This window comes from Oculina patagonica, chromosome 2 (genome assembly GCF_052425735.1).
Source record: "Oculina patagonica isolate OP01 chromosome 2, crgOcupat, whole genome shotgun sequence".
Classification (NCBI taxonomy): Eukaryota; Metazoa; Cnidaria; class Anthozoa; order Scleractinia; family Oculinidae; genus Oculina; species Oculina patagonica.
This window is the reverse complement of record NC_135759.1, coordinates 9,993,231-10,016,278: the sequence shown is the minus strand read 5'-3', so window position 1 is coordinate 10,016,278 and position 23,048 is coordinate 9,993,231. Positions and strand designations below refer to the sequence as shown.

Below are 23,048 nucleotides of genomic sequence, written 5' to 3'. Positions count from 1 at the left end.
AGATTTTGCAAGATCTCAGTGTATTGTTTAAAAGTACATTCGCCATAGAATACTACCGGAAATGCAGACGTAAATGACAACATTCGAAGCGCGCTACTTGAAAACAAACAAGCATTTCTAACTCACTCAAGTCGAATTTACATTCCATATTTTTGCTTCTTTCACAGATGCATTCGTTTGCGTCTGGCGATCGATCGTTTCAAGTGTTTGGGAAAGGAAACGACTGCTACCTTACGAATGATAAAACGATCTACTAACCATACAAATTAAATTTTGAGGAACGAAGTCTCATAATAAAAGAATAACACGCATACTGTACCCAGCTGTGTAACATATTGTAAACTCCTGGCGCGACTGCTAAATCTTTCTTCGGCTTTTCAGGGCAGAATGATATAGAGAGACCACCATATCCTTTACAGAGATAACTCTTTTGATAAATTTCCTCTTCGCTTCATGACTTTATCGTTTCATTTGTGGCAAGGAAGAGCTTTTGCTGAGAACAGCGATCCTTGAACTGCCGACGGAACAGAATTCGTTTCTTCTTGCGTTTTCATCAGAACGAATAGCTTTACTATACACATGGAAATTTCGCTTCTATTTACTCTGCGAAGCTTCACCAAAGGAAATAAGTGTATTTGATGCAGTTTCGTTTGTGCAATTGCCTTTGTTTGACTCAAAAGCCGAAATATAGCTTTCGCCAGCCCTCTTTGCTCTCTTTACGCCATAATCCTGGTGTCTTTAGAACCACTAAGTACGTCATTTCCGGTGAAACCGGAGCGTTTGGCCGCGCGTGAAAAGGACCCACTTCAAATTGCGAAATCCAAACTTCGAGGCTCAAAAAATACTAGAAAAAAGCGCTTTTGATATCTTAAACACGCATATTCGTGCTAACTAAGACATAAACAAGCAAATTGAGCAAAGTTATTTTTTACTTCATAGGCACTTAAAGTGCCTATGAAGTAAAAAACTTTTTTGCTTTTTTTGGTAGCTTATTATGTCTACTTTCCGAAAAGTTAAAAAAAGAATAATGTCAAAGAGAGAGAAATCGGACTTTTTGCCGCCTAAAGTGCCCTCGGTAAGACAAAACAGTGGGTCCGGAGACTGGACACGAATTTGGCTCGAATGACGTAGTTAGTGGTTCCACGGATCAGTTTACACTTAGATTTTGTTGATACACAGTGAAGTTCACTACTTCAGCTGAGATTGTTGCTGCTTTTTCGTTGATAAATCGAAATCTTGTCCGACAAGAACGATATGTTGCCATCTGCGGACTTGGCAGAGCGGGTTTCTAGCAGAAATGAATCGCACAACGAAATATCGTGACACTAAATGGACTGAAATAGCTAGTTGGACCTGTCCAACCGCCGCAAGCCGATCAAGCGCTCTTTCACACAAGCGCTGGTCGACGAGGACGATCGAAGTTCGGCGAAGCAGATTCAAATGAGAAATTCCCTATAAAAAATGGATAACTAGAATTTTTATTGTTTCCAAAAGCACATACATCGACGCCTTCGACGGGCTTTGATTTTGTGAGTGGTTTCGCAGTGTCGCAATGTGCTTCGGAATTGACACGAGCGCTGCTTGCCGCGCCGAGGTTGCTTGCTTGTCGAATGTGTAAATTCAGGTTACGGTACGCCTATCCCGGTGGTTATTCGGTATTATATAACGATTTGGTGATTTTAATACAAGTAGCGATCATTTGCTCGCTTTCATTTTGATTGTGTTCTTGTGTGGGAAAGTACAGTGGACTGACATATTTCTCCGAAGCGTGAGAGTGACATAATTAAACTTGACAACACGGCAAGATAACACTGACTTCTTCAAACTCAAGATTAGCACTTTTTGACTTGAACGAAACCAAAAATTTCCTCTTCAAGAATGAACAGAACTGCAGTTGTTGCTCTTTATGGTTCGTTAGCTCTACGGTATATTTTCAACCGTCGACTTCTTTATCCGGTTACGATAAATCCTGATTACAGTGCGTGTTTATCAGCAAATAATTCCGGCGAAGGCAGCCGTAAAATTTGTCCAAGATTTTGCAAGATCTCAGTGTATTGTTTAAAAGTACATTCGCCATAGAATACTACCGGAAATGCAGACGTAAATGACAACATTCGAAGCGCGCTACTTGAAAACAAACAAGCATTTCTAACTCACTCAAGTCGAATTTACATTCCATATTTTTGCTTCTTTCACAGATGCATTCGTTTGCGTCTGGCGATCGATCGTTTCAAGTGTTTGGGAAAGGAAACGACTGCTACCTTACGAATGATAAAACGATCTACTAACCATACAAATTAAATTTTGAGGAACGAAGTCTCATAATAAAAGAATAACACGCATACTGTACCCAGCTGTGTAACATATTGTAAACTCCTGGCGCGACTGCTAAATCTTTCTTCGGCTTTTCAGGGCAGAATGATATAGAGAGACCACCATATCCTTTACAGAGATAACTCTTTTGATAAATTTCCTCTTCGCTTCATGACTTTATCGTTTCATTTGTGGCAAGGAAGAGCTTTTGCTGAGAACAGCGATCCTTGAACTGCCGACGGAACAGAATTCGTTTCTTCTTGCGTTTTCATCAGAACGAATAGCTTTACTATACACATGGAAATTTCGCTTCTATTTACTCTGCGAAGCTTCACCAAAGGAAATAAGTGTATTTGATGCAGTTTCGTTTGTGCAATTGCCTTTGTTTGACTCAAAAGCCGAAATATAGCTTTCGCCAGCCCTCTTTGCTCTCTTTACGCCATAATCCTGGTGTCTTTAGAACCACTAAGTACGTCATTTCCGGTGAAACCGGAGCGTTTGGCCGCGCGTGAAAAGGACCCACTTCAAATTGCGAAATCCAAACTTCGAGGCTCAAAAAATACTAGAAAAAAGCGCTTTTGATATCTTAAACACGCATATTCGTGCTAACTAAGACATAAACAAGCAAATTGAGCAAAGTTATTTTTTACTTCATAGGCACTTTAAACAGAAAGCAGGTTCTCAGGTGTGCGTTGTAAATCATGAAGTTAGAACACATTCAAAGTAAAGACATTATAAGAATGAAAACAGAAAGTAACTTACCGATTGTAACGAATTGTTTGTGTCTCCATTTATACTTTTGGCAGACACTTGCGTCACAGTCAACATAAGGGAAATCCATGGAAGCAAAAACATATGCATTTTGACGGAGTTAAACCTATCCGTAGTTCGTTCCTTTTTCGTTGACTGCTGAAACATATGGAAACAACACAACACTATATCCTGATTGTACCAGGTTATCTGAGATGGTTCAGAATCAGCTCTCAATACTCGTATTTCACCTTTTTAATTAAAATCTGTAACCTTTCGACTTGCAATTCACTTGAAGTTTTCCATCAGGCGCGTAGGTCACAGACAACAGTGGTAGGTCTAGCTTCCTTTCGCTTCCCAGGGCTAGATACTTATTTCGGACACCAAGGTATTGTTGTATTAAATATAAGTAGCTTTCTTCAAGAGCCAAACCGGCACATGTGCATAAATCCTAAACCGACCGTCCCAGGGCCGTAGGCAGGGGGGGGGGGGGGCAATGGGTGCGTCTGCAGTCCCCCCCTCCACAGGCCACAAAGGTCCGCCAAAATGGAGAGTGAGGGTTAAAATGACACTCTCAGAATGCAGGAAATGTGAACTTCAACAACTCGATTTTTTAAAAATTGCCTCAGACCCCCTTGACTCTCACCCACCCATGCAGAATTTTGCCGTCGGCCCTGCGTACTCACACCGGCATTGCTGCTGTTTCATTATCAGGTCTGTATTAGCGTGGAATAGATTGCCACAAGTTGCCTCTGAAGATCAACACCTCTATGACTTCAAGGCTTCCATGGAAAGTCCCGCCATACAGGCTATTGAACCCTCTCTTAATTTACACTCTAGTCATTTTATTCCATTTATTTATTTATTTATTTATTTACATGTATTTATTTATTGACCGGCCGTTTTTTTGCCGATTGTATTGAGTTTTGGTTGGTTGGTTGGTTGATTTTATTCTTCTATTTGCTACCCTCCCCGTTTACCAATCCAGCTATTACGTTGGGATAACTGATTGGAAAAAGCTTCTGCCTAACTGTGACCTGTTGGAACCACTTTGTGGCAGCCGCACATAGCAAGAATTCATCGGGTATAACATCAAATTAAATAAATTTTAACGTGGTTAGCGCTGACATTGAAGCAATTCTGTTGCTTTTACAGATTTTTGTAGAAATTATTGCAAATCGCACCGAGAGTGGTTTAACTTCTTAAACCAACATTCCCAAACAACGTGCACACTCGAAATAAACTTTGTCGGTCATGTGAAAAATACGTCTTCTACAAAGTAAAATACTGCGCATTAGCTTCGTTGATACTTTGATATGATTAATGCTCAACGCGTGTGACAGCTTGAAAGATCGCATTTTTAGGCCATGACAAATCGCCTTATGCTGGAGAGCGATCAAGGATTCATGTGAAAATGTGAGAATTACTCCATTATCAAACCGAAGAGAACTGGGAACTAGAAGCACTCTTGTTTTTTTCTTTTTCGTTCCGCCATCTTTGATTGTCATGTGTGAGTTGTCTTTTGCAGTTGAGGGCTTCACGCTTGATTTCTGCATGCACTACAGGAATAAATGTTACGCGAACGAAGATCAATTTAACAAGAAATCGCTGCGAAAACACGAAGGAAATACTTCTGGAAAGTTACTTCTGCAAAGTGTAAATGAAGGAGACAAATTTTATATTTGAGGAGTTCTACTGAATTCAGTCAACAGACATGATCACATCTCTACTTTTTTTAATACAATGGGACTGTCTTGTTGGTCTGTGTAAGCAATTATGAAACAGCCCTTGACCTATGTCGCTCGCGAGAACTGTATCGTATATCGTTATTCCGATGTCATACTATAAGGTAACGCAACTTTGTTGAATAATCGTTCAACACAGAAGTCGTCAGCTATTTTTATTAACGTTAATTTTTTGACAAATTTCCTGAAAATTTGTTAAGATTCCCTTGGGAGTTGGGAAACGTCATCGCCTCTGCATGCGTTGCGTGCCGTTTATTTTTACTTGAAGCGGCCAAATGTGTGCAAAATTTCGTCCTAAATGTTCCAGGTGGCGTTTCACAACTCACCGGATTTTTTTTCGAAAAGTCGCGACAATTTATCAAGTTTTTCGAAATTTGGTTTACGTTGCGTTTTTTTATGGTCTATACACTCATTGACCAACTTTATATCTTTCGACCAATGACCGCCCGAGAACTGTCTCAGTTATTGTATAACCCTAATTTGCATCATTAATATAACTGTTCCGTTCATTTGCTTTGCGGGTTAATGCTTAAGCTTTCTGCCAGTTTCCTTACAGCTACAGAAAGGAAAGTTACAACACATTTGCAGCCAGGGATGAAAGAAGTTCTTTCTTCCAAGCTGACCAGGGACACTTTCAATGCCCTCTTTGTGTGCTTTGAGCGCAGGGTAAATATATTCCATGACTTCTTTGTACTCTGGCATGTGGGAAGGAATAGGGGAGCTCTCTGAAGGATCTTTTGTTACGTCATAAAGAAGTGGAGGATCTTGGATCTTAACACGATTTCCATGGCACCCACAAACAATGCCTTTTCCAATGCAACTTTCAGTTCCTTCAGTCCATTTTGGTGTCATAAAATGCGCCTTCCAGACAGTGTCACTGTTCTTTGGACGAAAACGGACAGCATGGACCTGATTACCACAGTAATGGAAAATAAATTCATGAGAAGACTGCTGTGTCTTATTAGTCAGCAGTGGTAAGAGATCTTTTCCGTCGATGACTCGGTCCTGTGGAAGGTCTGCACCAGTTAGTTTGGCAACTGTGGGTAACAAGTCCATGTTACTGGTCAGCTCGTCAAGTGAGATTCCAGCTTGGATGTGACCTGGCCATGATGCTATTGTAGGCATCCTAACACCACCATCCCAACATTGTCCTTTGCCTGTTACGAGCATACAAAACATTACCACTGCTATAGAATTGTCACAAACCGTAAGTTATCTGCGCCTGCAAGGAGTGCAAGAGGATTTCGAATTCAAGAGTTACTTGAATAGGAAGTTTCCTATCACATACATGCAAGCGATCTCTTGTGGAAATAGACAAATTAAACTATACAAGGCTGAACTTTATCATAAACAGCCTCTTACAATCCAGCAGCAATATAAACATATGAACTTTGTGTGACAGCATTATTTTTCGTGTCCAAACAACCAACCAAACACCCCTCCAAATACCCAAACAGACTGACAGACAAACACACATGGACAAGAAGACGAAGAAGAAGAAGAAAAAGAAAAAGAAGAAGAAGAAGAAGAAGTCTGAGGAAGAGGAAGAGGAGGAGGAGAACAAGAAGAACAAGAAGAAGAAGAAGAAGAAGAAGAAGAAGGAGGAGGAGGAGGAGGTGAAGAAGAAGAAGAAGAAGAAGAAGAAGAAGAAGAAGAAGAAGAAGAAGAAGAAGAAGATTAAGAAGAATGAGGAGGCAGAGGAGGAGGAAGGAGGAGGAGGAGGAGGAGAAGAAGAAGAAGAAGAAGAAGAAGAAGAAGGAGGAGGAGGAGGAGAAGTTATTAGGAGCAGGAGGAGAAGAAAGGAGGAGATGAAAAAGGAAGAGGATGAAGAGGAGGAGGAGGAGAAGAAAGAGGAAGGAGGAGTAGGTATTAGGAGGAGGAGAAGAAGAAGAAAAAGGAGGAGGAGGAGGAGGAGGAGGAGGAGGGGAGGAGGAGGAGGGGGAGAAGTTATTAGGAGCAAGAGGAGAAGAAAGCAGGAGATGAAAAAGGAGGAGGATGAAGAGGAGGAGGGGGGAGGAGGAGAGAAGGAGGAGGAAGAAGAAGAAGGAGGAGGAGGAGGAGGAGGAGGAGAAGTTATTAGGAGCAGGAGGAGAAGAAAGGAGGAGATGAAAAAGGAGAAGAAGAAGAAGAAGAAGGAAGAGGAGGAGAAAACAATGCTTCCTTGAACATGTGACATACTAACTGTCTTAACGTTTTCTTTTCATCTTACCTCCTTTGTAAATTCCACTCCAACCTCCATTAATTGAATGTTCTAAATGGGGACCATTGTCAGATGTGAAGTAAACAAATGTGTTTTCCTTCAAACCCAGTTCCTCGACAGCAGCCATGATCTGACCTACACTCCAATCCATTTCCTCGACATTATCACCATAGCGACCATGAATGCTGTGATTGACAAATGGCCGTGTATTAAAGAGAGGTGCATGTACTTTAGCAAAGGACATGTACAGCAGGAAGGGACTGTCTTTGTTTGTGCGGATAAAGTTGACTGCTTCATCTGTAAACCTCATTGTCAAGTTTTCAAAAATGGTTGGCTGCTCAACAACATCATAGTTCTTCATTACAAAGCAGTTAAATTGTGCCATCATAAAGAGACAAGCAGATATTGCAAGGGGAATTAACACAATTATTGTTAAAAGAAAAACAAAAGCAGACCTGCTTAATAAGCCAGTGAGGAAGAAAATGTACAGTGTCAATCCGATAATTACTGCAGCAATTAGTATGTTGGTTGGATTTAGCCCTGGATAAAATATTTCTATGATATAATGACCAGGTTCACAAAATTTGTTGTTGCTGAGAGGTAGACCATAAAAGTAATGGAAACCTTGCTTCAGAGGATGAAAGTGGAAATCAGAGTTTGATGACAAGTGCAGACCAAGATGCCACTTTCCAATGATACCTATAAAATAAAAAAGTATTGGATTTTTGCTCAGATGGTGTACTTGGGATTTCAAGTGAAGGGGATGATTGAAGGATTTTTGGGGTTTGAAATTTTCAATTGCGGGATTTTTGGGGGAAGGAAAATTTGGCAAGTATTTTTTTGGGTGGCTTGATCTAAGTAGAGATTTTTTGGGGGTATTTTAAAAACAATCTAAAGATTTGTAGTAGCACCTTGGCTGTGTAGTTAAAACTGCAAATATAAAGTACAAACGGGCATTGTACTTAGTGATGTTTTTCTTTGTGCTATATCATTCCCCCTTTCTGAATTTTTTGGGTTTTATTGGAAGCCCTAGGGATTATTTTGGGTCTTGATTTTTGCCCCCATTCGATCATTCCCGTCACTTGAATTCCCAAGTTCCCCTCTGGGGATTTTTGAGTTGTTGTTGAGTATAGTCAAGACCTTGCTATCTAAGACACATAAAAGCCAGACGGCAACACAGGATGCCCTAGCAACATTAAATAAATAAATAAAAATAAATAAATAAATAAATAAAATAAATCCATGGGAATTTGCAGTGGCATTTCCACACAGTGGCTCTTCATTCACTGTTCATGATCCAGTTGGAACTTAAAAGTATTGGTTTTTGGGGAGGGAGGAAACAAAGCTCAACCCACATATGATGTTGGGGGGGGGGGGGATGGGGGGGTTTTTTTTTTTAAAAGGGGGGGAAACCCCCCCCCCCCCCCTGGCTCCCCCGTCCCTGTGCTTGTTCTGGGAATCAAACCCGATTTGGTGGGAGGTGTGCATTCTCAGGATCTCTCACCATTGCAGCATATATCCCTGCTCAACATTATAACTATTTTAAGAAAAAAAAAAGAGATGTAGAATCTTTGCCTGGTCCAATACTTAGAAAAGTTTGGACTACCGGTAGTAATAAATATAGCATTCTGACTGGGCGATTTAGACTTTCAGCTGTCTTGTGACAATCACTGACCTGATGACCCATATTGTCTAGCTCGCTGCATGCATTACGGACCTATTTTGCCAGATTATTATTTAGAAACAGAAATGGAGTCTGTGCTCAAAAACTGGAGAAAGTTTGGGGGAATTTGAAAGTCTATGTCAGCTCAAGTCACAGGTCATAAAGCTCAAGTGTTTAACATAAAAAAAGAGCAAGGATTAAGTCATTTCTGTAACACATTGCCTGATATAAAATGCCTACAGTCAACTCTCGTTAAAGCGAACAAGCTCGGGGCGTCGTTTATTGTCTGTTATAGCGAAAGTCCTTAATAGCGGGAGTAATTTCCAGTCAAACCTTATTCGCCGGGGATCTGGATTTTGTCCGTAATAGCGAGTGTCCGCAATAGCGGGTTGTCTGCAAGGCGAGAGTTGACTGTATACATGTACAGAAAATAAAATAAGCAGAGTGCTACTTGATACAAATGTCACATGACAGCCATTTGATTTCGTCACCCTCAACTCAAACCCCAGTTGAGAGAGACTTCCAGAAAAAGACTATTCCCACAGGTCTGAGTATGCTGAGGGTGCGAGGACAACAGTAATAGTCTTAGGCTATTAGAGTTCACTTAATAACACTGCAAAGTTTAAATAAATCATTGTGTTAAATACGGTCAGTCATCATTATTTTATGCCTTTTTGTTGTTTACTTCCCTCCGGTTTTTGTTCATTTGTTTAAATGTTTCTTTGAATAACACGCCAAATCATGTTACAGTCAAAATATTCAGTGTGTGCCGCCTAGTATTCCAGAATAGTTTTGTTAAACAGCGAATGAACTGCACTATTTGTTTCAAACATAATAAATCATCCAACCATGAACACCTTTTGAAATATTATATAGACTTCTGTACCCTTGTTGGGTCAGTCATTCGATCAAACGTCTTGGAAACAGAATCCCTTAAGGGGGAATCTCTGTCATATGCAATACAGTGACCAAAGTCACAAGTCTCAAATGCCCTCAGGGGTTGTCCTGGGTGTAGGAAAATGCTCGGTCCTGGTATTCAATATAAGCGATAAAAATAATACCAAGTACTGCTATAGAATGACAACTGATTTTTAACTTTAATAAACGTTCATTACCCTGACACAGTTCGTTTACTTTTTATAGACTTTATACGAGAATACTACTTTGTAACGTCCTTTTTACGATCGTCGTCATCCTTTTGAAAACCACTGTTCCAATCCTTCTCGGCATTCATGTTAATATGTTTGAACGAAATAAGACAAAACTGCTTAAAAAATTTCTTTTGGTTTCGTTTCGTCAAATGCCCGGGGGTTGCCCCGGGGTGTGCAAATGCCAAGTCCCCGGGCCGCGCTAAAAATGCAAATACCCCTCCCCGGGACTGACAACATGAGCAAATGCCCCACGGTTGCCGGGGGGGGGGGGGGGGAGGTGGGGTGGGCACTGCTGGAAAAATTGACTGATGCAACTTCATGGTCAGCTTAAACACCAGGTCATGCAGCACATGCACTGTCTCATCACAATTCCCAGAAAACAGTTCAAGAAAAGAGTGTTTGGGGAAAATCAATAGTTAGATAGCAATTGTAGAAACCAACCTGTTCTGTAGCCAGCAGCGGATGCAATCTCGGCAAATGTGGTTTCATTTTGAGGCAGACCGCCAGATGCTGATGTGAAAACAAGCACTCTTAATTGACCTTTTTCTGAAGCAAGTCCTGATCGGATGGGATACCTTCCTGTAAGAAATGCGGCCCTGTTTGGTGTACAGATAGAATCTGGCGTGACATCATGTCGCAAGCGAGCTCCTTCTTCAGCTAGCCGATCAATGTTCGGTGTTTTTATCGTACCATTACCGAAGCAGCCCACATCTCCGATTCCAAGGTCATCCACAAGAAATATAAGAACGTTTGGTTTAGCACATGTTAGACCGATCACAGAAGACGTTAACAAAAATTTAAACCAAGTATAACACATAGTAACAGGGAGTGGAAACGTCTGCAGTCGCGACAACCTGCAGTCGCTAATTTTAAGCCGCCATCTTGGAGTTGAACGTCGTGAATTCCCTGGGTACGAATTAGTATGGCGTTACCGTCACGCTATGTGATCTCCAAAGCCCCGCCCGGTTGTTGAGCCCGGTTGTATAAGAGTGGGTAACGCTATGTACAGCCCATTCTCGTCCCCATAGCCCTTTTCGTTTCTCTTAGCCGGCAGGGCCTTGGCACGAGGAACGAAGAGCTCTGGGGACACAGAATTTCCTGTCCTAGATTCTAGGACTTGCGGTCTTCATGTATGCAGTCACGACGTTTCAAAAGAATGTATGAGAGAGTCGTTACGTTTTCCTTCCGTTTAGGAACTCTTTGTTCCAAAACAATAAAAAAATTCGAAAATTATCTTCCCCAGCCCTTTTTTTCTCGTGCCAAGCCGGCTAAGAGAAACGAAAGGGCCATGGGGACGAGAATGTGTACAGCCGTCCCGCTCCGCTCAAAAAAAAACCCTCCGCGATTTTTTTTAGCGGAGCGGGACGGCTGTACACAGGCTAGCCGCGGCTATCCTCCGGGGGGGGGGGGGGGGCGCTCATTCAATTTAGTAACTGAAATTAACACAATCAGTTTCTCACAGATTCTTTGTATTGCACTTTGATCAAGGAAGTTATTGCATTCATTTTCAATTATGACCAATAACGAAGTGAGTGAAAAACAGTAAGCAAACCTCAGGGCATATTTTACAATATAGCATGACCTGCAACTTATTAACCAAGCGCAAGGGCCATACTGGGTGCATATCACCTTGATGAGGTCTCGACAGTACATATATGTGTGTGGGCCACTCCCAAAAAAAAAGTTACAACCAAAAATAGACACAATGTTTTTTTGAGTTTTTGTTCGCTTCTGGCGCTTTTGTGGTGAAAACCTACTATGACACGCACTGAATATTGCGATTGCGAAATACAAATTGCGATTGTTAAAAGCGTTTGGGACTTACCACTTCACGGGAAAAGCTTTAACGTTTCTACGTCATTGATATTAATGTTAGACTCACCCTCGTTCAACGTCAGCGTTAGAGGCTTGGGTGAAAAGATGTTAAGCTTGCAGTGCCTGGTCTCTGTGGCGTCTGCTTTCTTATATTTTTAAAAAACTTACACAACCAACAAGTTTTGAGTTCTTCATTCTTCAGGTAAGTTACTGACTTTTCTAACTTTTCCGCCAAACAAAACCGCTACCATGTCTTCAAGTCGCTTTGGCATAATTGCGATTTAATTTTTGTACTAAATCCCTGTTTTTGACGCAGATAAAATGCACGAAACTCGTTAACATTTGTTGTTTAATAGACCATTTCCGAGTTTCCCTTTGCCTCTGGTTCAAAACGAGTCTACGTGCAAAACCATTCAAATGAAAACGAGTTTGATTTGCATGAAAATGAACCTGTAGGTGAAACTCATTTGCATATGAATGGTTTTGCACGTAGACTCGTTTTGAAACAGAGGCAAAGGGTAACTCGGAAATGGCTTATTTGTTTTGTTTTCATTCGCTTGAAAATCTATTTCTTTGTTATCGGACTCCCTCTCGTTAGAACAGACAGAAAATCTTTGTGTTGTTTCGAAAAATAGTTTCATAGTGGTAAATTTACGACGAAAAGCTTTTTGAGGTAGCGTCGGAAAAAGACTTTTCGCTTGCTGGAACATAACGGGTGATGATCCCGAGCGGTCAAGATGGCTCCATCTCGACGACTTGGAAAGCCAACCAGAGCACAAGATTTGCTTTATCTTGACCGCTCACTGAGCTAGTTATAAAATAATGTATCATACTTATTCAGATCATCAATGTTACTGTTCTCTTCATATGCTTTGCGTTGCGGATTAATGCTAAAGTTTTTTGCCAGTTTCCTTACAACTACAGAAGGGAAAGTTACAACACATTTGCAAACTGGGATGAAAGAAGTTCTTTCTTCCACTAAGCTGACCTGGGGCACTTTCAATGCTCTCTTTGTGCGTTTTGAGTGCAGGGTAAATGTCTTTCATGACTTCTTTGTATTCTGGCATGTGGACAGGCATAGGGGAGCTCTCTGAATGATCTTTTATTACGTCATAAAGAAGAGGAGGATCTTGGAACTTAACACGATCTCCATGGCACCTACAAACAATGCCTTTACCTATGCAGCTTTCAGTTCCTTCTGTCCATTTTGGTGTCATGAAATGCGCCTTCCAGACAGTGTCACTGTTCTTTGGATGATAACGGACAGCATGGACCTGATTTCCACAATAATGGAAAAGAAATTCATGAGAAGACTGCTGCGTCTTGTTAGTCAGTAGTGGTAAGAGATCATTTCCGTCAATGACTCGGTCCTGTGGAAGGTCTGCACCAGTTAGTTTGCCAATTGTGGGTAATAAATCCAAATTACTAGTGAGCTCGTCAAGCGAGATCCCAGCTGGGATGTGACCTGGCCATGATACTATTGTAGGCATCCTAACACCACCATCCCAGCATTGTCCTTTGCCTGTAACAAGTAAATAAAAAACATTACTTAAAGCCTTTCATGATCTATCCTCTGACTTCTCCTGAAGAATTGTCACAAGTCGTAAGTTGTCTACAAGGAATTGAAGAGGATTTTGTGAGATACTTGAAAAAAAAGTTCCTTATTACATACACTGATGCAAGCGAGGATCTCCTGTAGAAATACATATATTGCCCTACACAAGGCGGAACTCTATTCTGAACAGCTTCTTACAATCCAACAGCAATAGAAACATATGAACTTGGTGTGACAGCAAGAAGAAGAAGAAGACGAAGACGAAGAAGAAGGCAGGGACAGCGGAACATTTTTCCAGGTGTGGGGGGTGGGGCCAAGGGGGGGGGGGGGGTGGGGTTAAGAGACTCCTCTCTTAGTAAGTCTTTTTGCTTTCGGAAAAAGTGTGTGTGTGTGTAGAAGAAGTGTGGGCGGGGGAGGCTCCAGCCCCCGCCTCCGCCGTCCCTGTACGAAGAAGAACACGAAGAAAAAGAAGAAGAAGAAGAAGATGATGGGGGGGGGGGGGGGGGGGAGATAGGCAGAGCAAGCAATGCTTCCTTCTACACGTTATCTACTAAACGTTTTCTTTTTATCTAACCTCCTTTGTAAATTCCACTCCAGCCTCCATTAATTGTGTATTCTAAATGAGGACCATTGTCAGATGTGAAGTAAACAAATGTGTTTTCCTTCAAACCCAGTTCCTTGACAGCAGCCACGATCTGACCTACACTCCAGTCCATTTCTTCGACATTATCACCATAGCGACCATGAACACTATGATTGACAAATGGCCGTGTATTAAAGAGAGGTGCATGTACTTTAGCAAAGGACATGTACAGCAGGAAGGGACTGTCTTTGTTTGTGCGGATAAAGTTGACAGCTTCATCTGTAAACCTCATTGTCAAGTTTTCCAAAATGGTTGGCTGCTCAACAACATCATAGTTCTTCATTACAAAGCAGTTAAATTGTGCCATCATTAAGAGACAAGCAGATATTGCAAGGGAAATTAACACAATTATTGTTAAAAGAAAAACAAAAGCAGACCTGCTTAATAAGCCAGTGAGGAAGAAAATGTACAGTGTTACTCCGATAATCACTGCAGCAATTAGTATGTTGGTTGGATTTAACCCTGGATAAAATATTTCTATGACATAATGACCAGGTTCACAAAATTTGTCGTTACTGTGAGGTAGACCATAAAAATAATGGAAACCTTGCTTCAAAGGATGAAAATGGAAATCAGAGTTTGATGACAAGTGAAGACCAAGATGCCACTTTCCAATGATACCTATAAAATAAAAAAGGTTTTGGATTTTTGAATTGTTGTTGAATACAGTCAGGACCTTGCTATCTTAGTCATATACAAAGCCTGCTGTACAGATAGCTGCACACAATGTCTTAGCAACATAAAACAATATAAAATAAATGGGAATTTGCAGCGGCATTTCCACACAGTGGTCCTTCATTCACTGTTCATGATCCAGTTCGAATTTAGAAGTACAGTATTGGTTTTTTGGGAGGAAGGAAAACTGGAGACTGGGCCACTTTGATGGGAGGCAAACACTCTCACCACTGTGCCATCCCTGCTCAACATTATATTAATTTCAAAAAAAGAGAATGATGTAGAATCTTTACGAATAACAAATGTTTGGATAAGTAATAAAGCATTCTGACTGGGTGATTTAGTTTTTCAGCTGTTTTGTGATAATCACTGACCTGATGTCTCATATTATCTAGCTGTCTGCATGCATTGTGGACCTATTTTGCCAGATAATTGTTTAGAAACAGAAAATAATTTAACAATGATTAATGGAGTCTATGATCAAAAACTGGAGAAAGTTTGGGAGAATTTGAAAATTTGTGTAAGCTCATGTCTCAAACATAAAAAAGCAAGGATTAAGTCATTACTGTAATAAATTGCCTGATATAAAATGCCTGTAGACCGCCTTTCGCACCTCAAGTGCGGCACTTATTTGAGGGCGGCGCTTATTTACAATTTGGACCCCGCAAAGAATTTAATATTTTACAGTAATTGAAAAAAGCGTCTTTTGATTGTCAGTATTCGTCTCTTGCTGAAAAGAGAAGTGGCGTTAGCTGTCCTGGCAAAGTTCAGGGCCTTCACAAAATTTACAGAACTACGGATTGTAAGAATGTTAGGTGGAAATACTAATGGGCGAGTGGTAAAACAATCACTTTGAACTGCAAAACATCGCTTTTGATGGAAAGAAATGTCCAGGTTTATTGAAGAGCGGCTTTGTAGTGCTGTTTTTAGTTTAAGGTGGCTCGACCCAGTTTTTTCTAGCGATACCTATCAACTTTGAGACCCTCATACTTAAAGGGATTAATGTCAATGACATATCTACTATATCACATGGATTACACATAGACTGAACTACAATATGATATAATTTTTTGGGAGATCGGATTGAATATCACGTGACAATGACGTCACACAGGTTTTTGCTCTGAATCGAATTTTAGCCCGTAAGCGCATTTTCTCTCGAGATCCTCCACGCTACGTATGCCTTGGGTGTTTGCCTTCAGCTCTGCGGAGTTTCATCGAAATCTACAAGAGGAATTTTGAAATATCTTAAAATTTCTTTTTAGATGGTATAATTTATGCGTAAAATAAAGACAAGACTTCATATAAAGAAATTTGCTTCTTTTTTGATGTTTAATGAGAGGTTTTAGCCCTCATTCCTTTTAAAAATGTCCCATATCCGATATCCAAACCGTAAGAAGTAGGTAGGCTTGCGCGATTTCGAAAAAATATGAAATATATGAATCAAAGTGAAGCTCAAGGTTTAGCTCTTTTTACCAATTTTACGCCTACTTTCGCAAAAAAAGCGATTATTTTAAAACTCGTCGATGAATCTTCTCCAAAATTTTTCAGAGTGGCAATTGATCAGTACACTACACAATCTCTGAATTTCATGCTCATTGAAAACTTTTAAGGTTGTCTAACATAAACGCAAAATATAGTAAATATTGAAGCGATCTCGTAGTTTTGAATAATTTTGTGCTCTGGGATTTCCTATTGTTTCGAGTTGAGCACAACGTCGAATTCCTGTGCACCACGCGTAAAATGACTTCGCTTGGCTACCTTCCGAAAGCTTACGGAAATCTTTCCGAAATATGGGAAAGAAATTGTCACGCAACAACTTTTCTTGTGTGGTCGACGTCTTGGCTGAGTTGAAAGTAAAAGATTTAAACATCAAAAGAAAGAAAGTGTAAACGAGGTTAGTTTCTGAATACGCTTTCAAGTCATTTGTAAATGACTGAAATGGCGTCAAAACATAACCGGCTTTGAGTTTCATTCATTCATTATTGTTTACTTGAACTCGAGAATATTACCATATTCCGAAAGATTTCGGAAAGCTTTCGGAAGGTGGCCAAGCGGAAGGTGGCCAAGGAATTCGATGTTGTGCTCAACTCGAAACAATAGGAAATCCCAGAGCACAAAATTATTCAAAACTACGAGATCGCTTCAATATTTACGAAATTTTGCGTTTATGTTAGACAACCTTAGAACTTTTCAATGAGCATGAAATTCAGAGATTGTGTAGTGTACTGATCAATTGCAACTCTGAAAAATTTTGGAGAAAATTCATCGACGAGTTTTGAAATAATCGCTTTTTTTGCAAAAGTAGGCGTAAACTTAGTAAATAGAGCTAAACATTGAGCTTCAATATGATTCATATATTTCATATTTTTAGAAATCGCGCAAGTCTACCTACTTCTTACGGTTTGGATATCGCATATGGGACATTTTTAAAAGGAATGAGGGCTAAAGCCTCTCATTAAACATCAAAAAAGAAGCAAATTTCTTTATATGAAGTCTTGTCTTTATTGTACGCATAAATTATACCATCTAAAAAGAAATTTCAAGATATTTCAAAATTCCTCTTGTAGATTTCGATGAAACTCCGCAGAGCTGAAGGCAAACACCCAAGGTATACGTAGCGTGGAGGATCTCGAGAGAAAATGCGGTTACGGGCTAAAATTCGATTCAGAGCAAAAACCTGTGTGACGTCATTGTCACGTGTTATTCATTCCGATCTCCCAAAAATTTATATCATATTGCAGTACAGTCTATGTGTAATCCATGTGATATAGTGGATATGTCATTGACATTAATTCCTTTAAGTATAAGGGTTTCAAAGTTGATAGGGATCGCTAGAAAAAAACTGGGTCGAGCCACCTTAATAGACTTTTTTTGTTTAAGCGCCGCATCGGGACTGCGGCGCTTATTAACTTTTTTGTCCCAAATGCGGCGCTTATTCAAGGGCGGCGCTTACTTGGGGGCGGCGCTTATTCAAGTAAATACGATACACAAAAATCCAAATATTATGTAAAGTAGTGTCAGTCATTATTATTTTGTATGCTTTTTGTCTCGTGTTACGTCGCGGTCACGTCGTGAACGACGTGACCGTGACGTAACACGAGATTATCCGAGTAGACTTGGTAGCTCACAATAGTGCTTTGTGTAAGACCTCTCGTAAGGTAACGAAGTGATAAAGTAGCAAGGAAACAAGGTAAGAAATAGCCATATTTACATAGATACATTTTGCTGATAAGATGCACCGGGATGCTGTTCTTCGTATTGCGCGTTTTCTCTTGTCGAGTTTTAAAGTGCTTATTTACGCGTGTGAGACATATAGTGTAAATGTTTGCATTATGAGGTATGTGTATAATGTAATATATTACATGAAGTACTATCTTTAGTAATACCGCCAAATCTGATAAGGAGATTTTATCTCACATATGTTGCTTAAATAGGTAGTTTTTTACATGGAAAATGAATTTATCTTTACGGTAGGTTTGTGTTTTGATATTATATTTGCGGTGGGTATTGTTAAAGTATGAATTAGAAGATAAAGCTGTTGTCAAATTTCTGTTTGCGTTACAAGAAAACCATTTTGGCGCGTGTTAGGGTAAAGGGTTGTTGACGTCAGAGCAGTTTTCAGATATGTCAAATAATGTGTCAAAAGGAGAATATTAAGTGAAGTTATCACGCAAACAGAAATATTGATGTGGTATCTCATCTTCGGCTTTGTTCTTAAACAGGATTGCTCCTTACAGAATAATACAGAACTGTAGGTATGTCGACAATATGTCAGAAAAAAAAAAACTTTTTTTGTCGTTCCAATCTTTTAGATTCGGATTTCAAAGATGTAATAGACCGTAATAGTCGAACCAGATGTGTGCCTTTACTAGCTGGTGCAAGTTGAAATTTGCGCTGATTAAACTAGTTAAAAAACAACTTGTAGATCCCTTGGACATTTTTTTCCTTGCGTGTGTTCAATTCGAGTATTACACTAAACCATTTTGGAAAACAGTTCAAAATTCCCTGAATTCCCCCATTCACTAAGACACATGCTAAAGGTCAACTCGTCGCAGTATTAAAGAAAGACACAAACAAGAAGCCCTGTGGCTTTATAGACGTGCCTAGTAGCGTTATTTCCTTTTTTGCGTGACAACCGATATACGAATACGATACTTTGCCGCCAGTAAGGTCAAAGGCTGCTTGCTTATTTACACCGCTTTGATGTCTGTTTCCTTTCTTACACTAAACCGCATAAAATATAACTTGTCTCTTTAACTTATATCTTGTACAAGCCCTTTCTAATTGTCTGGTTCTATTTTGCTCTGTGGTCTAAGAGAGGATTTCTTGTTGAGTTAAATGGTTCATACAAAATGAAAAAATGCGTATTACGCTAAGGTAAACAAAATTCCTGTTCCCGATATCATCTAAGCAAATGTCTGTTTTCTTTCTAATACTAAAAACTCGTAAAATATAACTTGTCTCTTTCGTTTATATCTTGTACTAGTCATTTCTTATTGCCCGGTTCTATTTTGTTTTGTTGTCTAAGTGAGGATTCATTATCGAGTTAGACCCATGCAAAATGCGTATTACGTATGTAGTTAAAATCCCTCTTCGCCATCATTCCTGCCTTATCTGAGCAATTAATGTCAAGTGGCAGATGACGTAGAAAGAAAAACCAGAGATTACATTATCTCCGTCCCATATCCCTTCCCCCATCCAGGCAATTTCAAGGGGCTGATGAAAGATGACCCATTCTAACCTAATCAGAATGCGTCTGCCTCCTTCACAGGCTTTTCCAAGGCCGCGCGGATTTTGGAGAGTTTTGGAAAGAGGCAGGGATTTTGAGCGAGCGCGAAGCGCGAGTGGTGGGTGATGGGAAGGGGGAAAATATAGAAGTTTTATATTTTCTTCATTCTGGAATAATGCATATAGGTTTTGGAAATTTAGTTATGATAAAAAATTTTCTGTATATTATAAAATGTTATTTATGTGTGGTGTATTGGAAAGATTCCTGGTCCTATGGCCTATTGTTAATTTCGGTGAAAACATGACGGTGAATAACAGGGAATGTTATGATTGTACTTCGTTTTCACAACTTAGAAATAGGTTACGTGCAGTTGGTCTTGTTCCTTGTGATTGTGGTAGACTGCAAAACAGTCGTTTGTTCTCTTAAGTCGTTGAAAGGCGCAATGCGCCGAACGTTGTGAGCCTGCGAGGCGAGAAAAAACTTTTAGCGTCTCTCCCCAGTCCCACTCACAGTTTTACATTGGCGCCAGACCTCTCGCTGTCGTACTAAGATATTATACAGGCCCGTAACCAGGATTTTTCAAGGGAGGTGTGTATGAGCGACTGTGGCACGAAATCTTGAGCGCCGCAGGCGCGTTAATGTAGGGGGGAGGGGTCTGGGGGTATCCTCTCCCAGGAAATTTTGAAAAAATAGGCATTTCGTGCGTTTTGAAGACAGTTTGTTAGGAGAAAAGGCAGGTAAAAGTGAAGAAAACGACGACAATAATTCTAGTACATTTTTAAATTCAAATCACATTTTTCGAAACAGAACCTCAAAAACGTAGTTTACAATTTATTTAGCTAAAAATGACAGCAGCACATAGAAGGAAAACAGGAAAAAGATAGGTCTCTTCATTTTAGTGTCAAAATGGTTATTACATAAATCAGTCAGAGCCGGTTTGTTGATCTTTTAGTATTGTCCTTGGGTGTTTCCGATCCCAACAAGTACCCAGTCTCCTCTCTTTTGGTAGCGCCTGGGAATGGCACTTCGAATGGTTCGACTATGAAGGACATTAGGTAGAATGTATCGTTGAATTTAACCTATAATCACACAATTTGGTCTAAAATATACCACACGAATCTTCAAATGGTGGATCTTCAACCCAAAGGACCATATTGAATGTAAATAGTCGAAGTACAGAAATACCATTTCCCTTTATTTATTTATTTATTTATTTATTTATTTATTTATTTATTTATTCATTTATTTATTTATTTATTTTAATATATATATATATATATTTTTTTTTTTCACAATGAGCGGACTTCCAAGGCTCGTGGGGGGGGGGGGGTGCGAACGCACCCATCGCACCCCCTCCCTACGGGCCTGTTATACAAAGACCGAGTGCGTTACATGCGTTCGCAAAAGATACGACTAGCTGCAGTCTATGATTGTGGTGGAAATGGAGACTGTTTTCGTTTTTCGAAGTGTTAGTCATCAGATATTTGACTCGGTAGCAAGTCATTTGCTGCCCTGAGCGCCGATGGCGAATAGGGAAGTAAGTAATTAAGTATGAAAGTAGCAAATCGTAGTGCGTTTTAGATAGTGCGTTTTGTAGTTGTTGAATACCTTAGAAATCATTGCGAAGATTTTGTTGAGTTTTTGGAAGGGCAGTCTTGGTTTGACTATTTGAGTAGAATGTGTAGAAAGGGCACATGGTGCGATGCTCGTATAGCACAGGCTGTTGCAAATGCTTGAGAATGAAATTTGAGAATTAATATTGTAGAATCCGGAGATGGTTTTTCTGAGCTTATATGATTGTTAGCAACGGGTGCTACTTTACTGATCTGAAACACGAGACAGCCCAACGGGCACTTTGATTACTGTTTACTATCCTCCGGTTGTTGTTCAGTTTTTGTTTAAATGTTTTTTTTTTTGAATAACATGTCAAATCATGTTACAGCCAAAATACTCATTGTGTGCCGCCTAGTATTCCAGAATAGTTTTGATAAACAGCGAACAGACAGCATTATTTGTTTCAAACATCCAAAACAATTTGAGTATAAATTTGTATATCATCTGAAATTATAGACTTCTGTGTACCCTTGTTGGGTCAGTCATTCGGCTACAAAAGTCTTTGAAACAGAATCCCTTATAGTGGGAATCTCAATCAATACGGTGCACTACGGTGACCAAAGCCATAAGTCTCAAACGCCCCCAGGGGTTGTCCCGGGGGGTAGGAAAATGCTCGGTCCCTAGGAAGACCTCTAGGCAGCGATCAAATGCCCCACCCCTGGGATTAATATGCAAGTATATGCCCAACTATATATGCCCAGGAGAGAAAAGGGGGGAGAGGAAGGGGGGGGGGGGGGTGAGGGCACTGCTGGAATTAACTAATGCACCAGGTCATGCACTGTCTCACGACAATTCCCATCAAACAGCTCAAGAAAAGAGTGTTTGGAAAAAAACATCAATAGTTAGATTGCAATTGTAGAAACAAACCTGTTCTGTAACCAGCAGCAGATGCAATCTCGGCGAATGTGGTTTCATTTTGAGGCAGACCGCCAGATGCTGATGTGAAAACAAGCGCTCTTAATTGACCTTTTTCTGAAGCAAGCCCTGATCGGATGGGATATCTTCCTGTAAGAAATGCTGCCCTGTTTGGTGTACAGATAGAATCCGGCGTGACATCATGTCGTAAGCGAGCTCCTTCTTTAGCTAGCCGATCAATGTTCGGTGTTTTTATCGTGTCATTGCCGAAGCAGCCCACATCTCCGATTCCAAGGTCATCCACAAGAAATATAAGAACGTTTGGCTTTGCAGATGTTAGGTTAATCAATGTAAACGTTAAAATAAATTTAAACCAAGTGTGCCACATAGTAACAGGGGATGAAAAGGTTGGTACCTAAAGGCTATACAATTTTTGTAGACCTCTTATAAGCCGCCATCTTGGATTTTGACCGAGAAGTCCCTGGGAACGAATTATTGTGTGAAGCTTGATTTGAGCAAAATTTATTCAGCGCGTGACACAGAAAATGTGGCCGTGATCCGTGAGCTGTCAGCCAAGTAAGACGCGTGATCTGCTTGTTTTACGGACTGTGATCTGTGATTACAGCTGAAAAGTTCGTGAAAACACGACAATAAATGACATAAGGTAGTGAGCCAAAATTGACGAAAAGACACGAATCATGAAGCCAACGACTGATCTTGTATGGAAGATGCATACTTGGCTATAAGGTAAATGCCTCGCAAATTAACAAATCAGTTAAAGCCCACTTTCATATGTGGTTCGTAATTTGAAAGAAAATAAGCTTGAGCATGTTTCGCGATTGGCTCCCTCACCCCATTTACAACCATGTTTTAACACCGCGAACAGAATCCAGGGCATTAGTGAGGCCCTGCCAGGGGGGGGGGGGGGGTTCCCGTGTCGCTGTTTTATCGCTCTTCATGTCGCTGTCGGTAATTAAATTGAAGGAAAATTGCTTGTCCTTGTCGGAATTTAAGTTTTTCCATAAAGGTTGTCGTTTGTCGCGATTTTATTAGTATGCTGTCGCTACTTTTTGGGCCATGTCCCTTGTCGGAATTTACGCTGGCAGGGCCTCATTAGTTGAAACAAAATACAATCAAATCCTGACACAACTATTCTATCAAAACCAACAAAAACATGCCAGAACAATCTAAAAATGCCTTGTGCGTTATGTAAAACGTCATACAATCAACTCTCTCTTAACGGACACCTCCATAAGACGGACACCTCGGTGTTGGTCCCGTCCTTGCCAGTTTTCAGTCATTTTACTATAACTAAACTCCCTGTAAGACGGACACCT

The 23,048-nt window shown here is 40.3% G+C and overlaps 2 protein-coding genes across 2 annotated transcripts; both read right to left on the bottom strand.

Moving 5' to 3' along the window:
• Nucleotides 1-4,781: 4,781 nt before the first annotated feature.
• On the bottom strand, nt 4,782-10,764 carry LOC144642915 (steryl-sulfatase-like). Its single transcript, XM_078502019.1, has 3 exons — nt 10,264-10,764; nt 7,018-7,707; nt 4,782-5,965 (listed from the first exon to the last, which is right to left on the bottom strand). The coding sequence occupies exons 1-3, from the start codon at nt 10,637-10,639 to the stop codon at nt 5,331-5,333; spliced, it is 1,701 nt and encodes a 566-aa protein (XP_078358145.1). The 5' UTR covers nt 10,640-10,764; the 3' UTR covers nt 4,782-5,330.
• Nucleotides 10,765-11,813: 1,049 nt separating this feature from the next.
• LOC144642916 (steryl-sulfatase-like) lies at nt 11,814-22,172 on the bottom strand. Its single transcript, XM_078502020.1, has 3 exons — nt 21,724-22,172; nt 13,767-14,456; nt 11,814-13,159 (listed from the first exon to the last, which is right to left on the bottom strand). The coding sequence occupies exons 1-3, from the start codon at nt 22,097-22,099 to the stop codon at nt 12,528-12,530; spliced, it is 1,698 nt and encodes a 565-aa protein (XP_078358146.1). The 5' UTR covers nt 22,100-22,172; the 3' UTR covers nt 11,814-12,527.
• Nucleotides 22,173-23,048: the final 876 nt, after the last annotated feature.

Coding starts and splice junctions, on each gene's coding strand:
- LOC144642915 (XM_078502019.1), bottom strand. CDS start 10,639: ATGTGTTATACTTGGTTTAAATTTTTGTTAACGTCTTCTGTGATCGGT. Junction 7,708..10,263: donor CGCTGCTGGCTACAGAACAG/GTTGGTTTCTAC, acceptor TTTATTTTATAG/GTATCATTGGAAAGTGGCAT. Junction 5,966..7,017: donor GAGTGGAATTTACAAAGGAG/GTAAGATGAAAA, acceptor TGCTCGTAACAG/GCAAAGGACAATGTTGGGAT.
- LOC144642916 (XM_078502020.1), bottom strand. CDS start 22,099: ATGTGGCACACTTGGTTTAAATTTATTTTAACGTTTACATTGATTAAC. Junction 14,457..21,723: donor TGCTGCTGGTTACAGAACAG/GTTTGTTTCTAC, acceptor TTTATTTTATAG/GTATCATTGGAAAGTGGCAT. Junction 13,160..13,766: donor GAGTGGAATTTACAAAGGAG/GTTAGATAAAAA, acceptor TACTTGTTACAG/GCAAAGGACAATGCTGGGAT.